Raw genomic sequence first — 7,511 nt, forward strand, 5'->3', positions numbered from 1 at the left:
TTAAAGAGGAAATCAGTTGTCTACTTTATTTTCGTGGCTTAAGGAAGTTTTCTTGTTCTACTCTATTTGGAATATCATGACCTAATTTCTCATAAGACCCTTCCATGTTTTACTAGCTTAGTAGTAATATTGAGTAATTTTGTTGTGCATCCAAGCTTTCGAGAATGAAGTATATGTTTCTGTTGGTATTTAATTATCATGAACTCATTTTTATAAAATAATAGAGTAGTTAGTTTTTGGATTACATATCTTATATTATTCGAATCAAAAATCGCTTACTAGGTTTCTTTACTATTTTTATATATATTTATCTTTGATCTTATTCTTTAAAAAGGGGAGGCTTCGTTTGTCTTACTTTTGGTCAGTGCACATTCCATTGTTAGTTTAGATTTAGCCGTGTGTTTTATTATGACGTGTATAGCATGTAGCCTAAATGTGTATAACATGTATCCTAAATGAAGGCTAAAACAAAATGAAGTAGAAGAATTGAAATTGTAACACCCATATGTTGTATGCTCCTAAGAGTCCTTTTGGACTCACAACAATCTCACATTAGCTTTAGGAAAATAATTGTACATTCGTAGTTTGCTTTAGGCATGTTTAATATACCATTGCGATTGTGGACACGTCCGCGTGACATGATTAAAAATTCTAAAGTAACTCAAGTCATGCGTTCGCGCAACTTCCACCAAATTTTCTTAAATAAATAAACAAAGCGTTATTAATTATGGACACGTTCGCGTGACCTGATTTTTGACGCGCCAAAGGAAAAGAGTATACGTGCGCGTAACTCAATTCTTTAACTACGAATAATCAAGTGATTTAAAGCGGTTAATAGATAAATGCACATAGGTCCTAAAAATGAGTATTTAAATAATTTAAGCCAAGTATAAATTGCTAAGCGACCGTGCTAGAACCACGGAACTCGGTAATGTCTAACACCTTCTCCCGGGTTAACAGAATTCCTTACCCGGAATTCTGTGTTCGCAGGCTGTAGAACAAAGTCAACTTCCTCGATTTGGAATTTTAAACCGGTGACTTGGGACACCATAAATTATTCCAAGTGGCGACTCTGATTTTTATAAATAATTCCGTTTCGATTGTCCTTTAATTGGAAAAACTCCCTTGTATTTATTCCCTTTTACGGGGTGTAGTAAAAAGGAGGTGTGACAGCTCTGGCGACTCCGCTATGGATCGAACCCAGAATCTCTGGTTCAGGGTTCAAGAATTCGAGCTTGTTAATATGATTTTGCTTGGTTTTATTTATTGTTGATATTACTGTATTCTGTGAACTTTTTGTGCTAAATGTTACATGCTTAACGCTTTAATATTATCTAGATTGTATATAACTGTCTTCTTACGCCACCCATCTAAGTCTTTTGGAAATGGTGCATACATTTGTGTGGCCTGCTTTTTCTGTAGAAATTATACCAAATAAGACGGGGCTGGGCAAGCAACAAGGCCGGGCAGACTTTAGTGCTCCCGGTACGTTGCCCCCTCCTCGACCCCAGTTGTCCGCTCGGGTACCCAAGTCTAGACCAAAACCCCAGGATTTAAACCTAGAAAAACACAGCAAAAAACTCACCCGAAATATCTAAAAGGAGTTGAAAAGCATTCTCTCTAAGAAGAGAAGGAATAGTAATTTCGTCATTATTTTCCGGTCATAACTCCGGCAACCGGTGGTGGAACTAACCAAACTTGGTGTCAAAAGATACATACTCTCCTTACGAATAATACCCAATTGGTTTCAACTTCAGATCTATAGTCAATTTTTGTAGATCTTAATTTCATTTTTACGAGTTACTGTAGCAGACAATGTTCTTCATTCAATTTCAGCGATTCAGCTAATTCTAGCGCTACTTTTCAGCACAACAGCTTGTTTTGATAACGTGAAAGTGTTCTCTTCTCTTCTAAGATTGGTTTGAATTCTAAGCTTCATTTTAAATCGAAATTACTGTTTTTTACAATTTGGACTGTGAAATTGGATTCACAACCATAAGCAGTAAATAACTTGAAGCTAATTCGAATTACAGTAGCATCGTTTTCTTGTAAAGTTGTTGCACCTGTGTCATGTAAGTAAAGTGCTAAAGAATTACAACTGTAATGGACACACAGGCAGGTGGCCAGCCACATTTGGAGGCTGCGCTGCCTAAACAACCTCCTCCAAACATTGCACAAACATCAGGGAACACAAATACCAACAAACAGCTGATGGATTACTCCAAATTACTGAAACCTTGCACTTTAAATGCTGCAATGCAGGAGCAACAGGAAGTTGAGCCAATTCCTATTCGTCCACCTACAATATTGAATAGAGAACATGTTATTCAGTTCACAGAAGCAGAAGTAGAAAGGATGGATATCATCGAAGGATTACAACATGCAATAGTTGGTAAATGTTCTTATGGAAGCCCAGAAATTCAACAACTGCGTAAGTTAATACCAATTCAATGCGGAATTAAATGTGAGTGTAACATTGGATTTCTAAGGGATAGGAACATTTTAATTAGAATGATGTTAAAGCAGGACTATCTACATTTCTCATCAAAAACTCATTACATAAAGGACATGGATGGCTATCAATATCAACTTAGGCCATTGATTTACGACTCAAAGTTTAGAGCAGATGAAGAAACACCCAAGGCAATGGCTTGGATTTCATTACCAGGTCTATTGCCAACCTTTTTGTGAAGGAATGTCTATTTTCTCTAGCTTCAGCAGTAGGTAAACTTATGCATCTAGACATGGCAACAATTAATAAAACTAGACCTAGTTGTGCTAGGGTGAAGGTACTAGTTGACTTACTTGCAGATCTGCCTAAAAAAGTGAGGATGGACATAGTCAACGAAGCTAAAGGAACAACAAGAACTGAATGGGTGAGAATTCAATATGACATGCTGCCTAAATATTGCAGACATTGTAAACTTCAAGGGCATGATCAATTTGAATGCTGGAGGATACACCCTGAACTATATGTGGAGAAGGAGAATGATAACCAAGCAGATACAGCTAAGAAACAGGACATAGGGAACTCACACCCTATAATGATGTTATCTAGTGGCAAGGTCGTGGGTAATGTGAATGTTACAGCAAAAGAGCAATGGAAGGAAGTGAAGGACAACATAGTTAGAAATGTAGTAAATCAAAATACTAGTCTCACTAATAATGGAATAGAGATGGCACCAGCTAAGCAGTTGGAAAACAATAAGAACAATGAGGGTACAAGCACTGTAGAGAGACAAGTAGAAGCACATAGCAATAGTGGTAAGGATTTGGTGGCAGTAGACAATGAAGATAATGATCATGTTCAAGTAGCTAACAAGTTTGCAATATTACAAGGGATGGATGAAGAGGAAGAACCTGTTAATCAATTGGCAATGGTGGCAGCTAATGTAGCAACAAACAGTTCAGCACTTCATAACCAAGCATCTACAAAGCAAAAACCAAAAAATATGGTCAATAATGAGGGAAAGTTAAATCCAGCAGCACAAGCTTTTCATCTTAACTCATCAGGGATTAGTTCGACTAATGGTCTAGTCAATGGAAAGGAGGCATCAAAAGCAAAAAACGATACCGTACAATGGGTAGAAAGAAGCTTCAAGGATAAAACAGGATAAGGAATAGTGAAAATCAATAAACCATGCAAGGAAATCCCATCACAAGATACATTAGTGAACAAGGTACTTAATAAAAATCCAAAATTCTCAAGCAGAAGGGTCAAAATCATCTACATTTAAAGAAAGAGTGCAAGAATGTGGAGGCAGGCTATGGGAGGCACAAAGGGAATACGATTCAGAGGAGAACGAAGTACCACTAGGAGCACAAGCTGATGAGGAACCAAATGAGAATGACAAAGAAGAAGATGAGCAAAGTGTAAATGGAGAGATCCATGCCAATGACAACAATACAACTGGTAATTATTTAATAAAGGAAGGATCAGAAAATGTTGAGCACATCAATAATTTTCAGACAGCAGAAGTCACAGAAATTAGTAACTATGAAGGAAGAGGCCCAGAGGTAAATGATCCTGGAGGAACAGAAGATGATCAACTTCAGAAATCTCAAGAAGACCCACAAGGACACAACACAACAGAGAAGGAGAAACAACCAAAACAAAAAACAGAAATAGTAAATATTACTGTTACATTGGAGAAAAACCAGTTGCAGCTGTTAAAAAGAGGCGAAGAGAAAGCATTGGTCCCTAAAAAGAATGCATTTGGAGCTACATCAGGAGGGAAGGAAGACAATGAAGAAGGAGAAGAACCTAGTAAATCAGGATACGACATGGATCAAGAATCAACTACCCAACACCTTATGAATGCTGCAAGGAAAGGTGACTTATCACCTACGCAAGTGGAAAAGGCAAAATCAGCAGCAAAAGGAAAGAAGAAGCAACAAAAAGATAATTTTGCAGCACCAAAAGCTGGGGTGCACACAAGGAGAACGCTAACTAAATCCAGCAATCAGTTATGAATGCTCTCATTTGGAATATAAGGTCAGTCAACACACAGCAGGCCTTTGAAAGGTTGACAAATATGCATAGGCAAAAGCACTATGATTTTGTAGGATTAATGGAGCCAAAGCAACAAGCAAAAAAACTGGAAAGGTACAGAAACAAGGTAGGACTTGCACAGGCAATTTCAAATGTTTCCAACAAGATCTGGGCTTTTATAGATGAGTTATTTGAGGTAACTGTTATGTACAATATGGTGCAACAATTAACACTAAGATTGTTTCATACTGAATCGCATGTGGAATTTGTCCTAACATTGATATACGCAAAATGTGATGCAATTGAGAGGATAGAATTATGGGATTCATTATATACAATGGCAAGGGATATGGAAGCACCATGGCTTGTAGGAGGTGATTTCAATGTAATATGGGACGAAGAAGAGAAGTTTAGTGGGTTACCTGTGTCATTGAATGAAATTGATGATTTTCGACAATGCATCAACACTTGCAATCTTTTCGACCTTGGATTTAAAGGCATCATATTTACATGGTGGAATGGGAGAGCAGAGGAAGACTGTATATTCAAAAGACTAGATAGATGTTTGGCCAATGTTGATTCCAACAAACATTTCCAGGAATAGAGGTGCAGCATTTGTCAAAGACTGGTTCTGATCATAGTCCGATGGATCGTAAATGTGATATTGAGACTCCACCTATAAAAAAACCTTTCAAGTTCTTGAATTTTTGGGTGGAACATGCGACTTTTAAAGATGTGGTGAAAGAGAATTGGTCTGCTGATTTCAGTGCAAATCCTTATATTCTTTTTAATCAAAAGTTAAAAAAATTAAAGAAAGCCCTTTCATTGTGGAGTAAGGCTACATTTGGAGATATTTTCCAAAAGATAGCAAGTATGGAGGAGGTAGTGATGGTTCATGAAGAAAAATTTGAAGCAAATCCTACAGGGATGAACAGGGAAAGACTATAAAGGTTCAGGCAGAATTGATTAAATGTCTTGCACTAGAGGAGAAATATTGGCAACAAAAGGCAGGCATGACTTGGTTCAAGGAAGGGGATAGGAACATAAAGTTCTTCCACGCACAAGTGAGAGGTAGGAGGAAGAGACTTCAGCTTAAAAGAATTCAAAACAGTGGAGGAACCTGGATTGAAGAAGAACAAGAAATTGCAGAAGAGGCTATCAAATTCTATGAGGAACAGTTCACAGAAGCATCTAATCCTTCATCATTTGATATCGTAGAGCATGTTTCTAATCTGATCAACACTGAGCAGAATGAAGAATTGATTAAGCAACCAACAAAATAGGAGGTTAAAGTGGCAGTACTTGGACTTAATGGTGATAGTGCAGGAGGGACAGATGGTATGACAAGAAAATTTTATCATTCTTGTTGGGACTTAATAGGGGATGACCTGTACGACATGGTGAGGGCTTTTTTCAATGGTCATGATCTAACCAAGTGTGTAACACACACAAACCTAGTTCTGATACCAAAGAAAAAAAGAAGTTACCACATTTTCTGATTTAAGACCAATAAGCCTCAGTAATTTTTCTAATAAGGTTATATCAAGGGTGGTACATGAAAGGCTAGTGAAATTTCTCCCAAGTATGATATCGGAGGAACAGGCGGGTTTTGTTAAGGGAAGGAATATAGTAGAAAACATCCTTCTAACTCAGGAGATAGTGACTGACATTAGGCTTAGAACTAAGGCTGGACCTAATGTCATTCTGAAGCTAGATATGACCAAAGCTTATGATAGAATATCTTGGCTATTCCTAACCAAAGTACTGAGAAAGATGGGATTCACAGAAAGGTTGATAGGGATTGTCTTTGGATTAGTTTCAAACAACTGGTATTCTATTCTAATAAATGGTCAAGCTCATGGTTTCTTTAAGTACTCAAGGGGAATAAAACAAGGTGATCCTGTATCTCCAACTTTGTTTATACTGGCAGCAGAAGCATTATCTAGGGGTCTCAATGCACTACATACTAACCTGTATTTTTGTGGATTTGGGATGCCAAAGTGGAGTCCAAAGATCAATCATTTGGCGTATGCAGATGACATGATTATTTTCTCATCCTCAGATGAAACATCTCTGATACTGATTATGCAAGTGCTGAAGGCATATGAAGATGCATCTGGGCAGCTTGTTAACAAGAACAAATCAGCTGTGTACCTGCATCATTTAACAGACATGGAAGTGGTCAGCAAGGTGGAAAGGATCACATGCATTCATAGGAATGATTTCCCTATAATATATCTTGATTGCCCGATATTTTATGCAAGGAGAAAGCTGGAATTCTATCAGCCCCTAATTACAAAGGTAATGGACAAACTGCAATCATGGCAGGGAAAGTTATTATCAGTAGGGGGCAGGGCAGTTCTCATATCCCATGTATTGCAAAGCATGCCTATGCATCTACTATCAGCTGTAAACCCTCCAAAGTATGTGATAAATAGGTTGCACAAATTGTTTACTCAGTTTTTCTGGAGCAGCACTATAGGAGGAACTAGTAGGCATTGGGCTTCATGGAATACTTTATACTTGCCAGTTGAGGAAGGAGGAATAGGTTTCAGGTCACTACATGATGTAGCAAAGGCATTATTCAGCAAGTTGTGGTGGAATTTCAGAACAAAACCAAGCCTATGGAGCTCTTTCGTATGTCAGAAATACTGTAAAAAATTAAACTCTGTTATTGTTCCGTGGAAAAGGGGGTCTCACATCTGGAGAAAAATATTGGAATGTAGAGATCTGATTGAACATCAAATCCTTTGGCAAACAAAAATGGGATCCTCACTATTCTGGTATGAAAACTGGACAGGTCTTGGGGCACTATATTTTTTAGTTCCTCAGGACTTTGGCATTGATGAAAATATACATAATGTACATGATGTTACCTTAGATGGTGAGTGGGATGTGGACAGGCTATTTGAAATACTTCCTGAAGACTTAACAGTACACATTCTAGAGAAAATCAAACCACCTTCAACCATGCAGGTTCTTGACATGCCTTGTTGGATGCTGGAAACAAGAGGATATT

At 37.7% G+C, this 7,511-nt stretch overlaps 1 protein-coding gene across 1 annotated transcript; it reads left to right on the forward strand.

The window, feature by feature from the left end:
- The first annotated feature begins 4,469 nt into the window (after positions 1-4,469).
- LOC138881508 (uncharacterized) lies at positions 4,470-5,775 on the forward strand. The gene is made up of 3 exons (XM_070161739.1): positions 4,470-4,989; positions 5,091-5,374; positions 5,428-5,775. The coding sequence occupies exons 1-3, from the start codon at positions 4,470-4,472 to the stop codon at positions 5,773-5,775; spliced, it is 1,152 nt and encodes a 383-aa protein (XP_070017840.1).
- Positions 5,776-7,511: the final 1,736 nt, after the last annotated feature.

This window comes from Nicotiana sylvestris, chromosome 11 (assembly GCF_000393655.2).
Source record: "Nicotiana sylvestris chromosome 11, ASM39365v2, whole genome shotgun sequence".
Classification (NCBI taxonomy): domain Eukaryota; kingdom Viridiplantae; phylum Streptophyta; class Magnoliopsida; order Solanales; family Solanaceae; genus Nicotiana; species Nicotiana sylvestris.

Coding starts and splice junctions, on each gene's coding strand:
- LOC138881508 (XM_070161739.1), top strand. CDS start 4,470: ATGAATGCTCTCATTTGGAATATAAGGTCAGTCAACACACAGCAGGCC. Junction 4,990..5,090: donor TTTCGACCTTGGATTTAAAG/GCATCATATTTA, acceptor AAACATTTCCAG/GAATAGAGGTGCAGCATTTG. Junction 5,375..5,427: donor AGATAGCAAGTATGGAGGAG/GTAGTGATGGTT, acceptor AGGGATGAACAG/GGAAAGACTATAAAGGTTCA.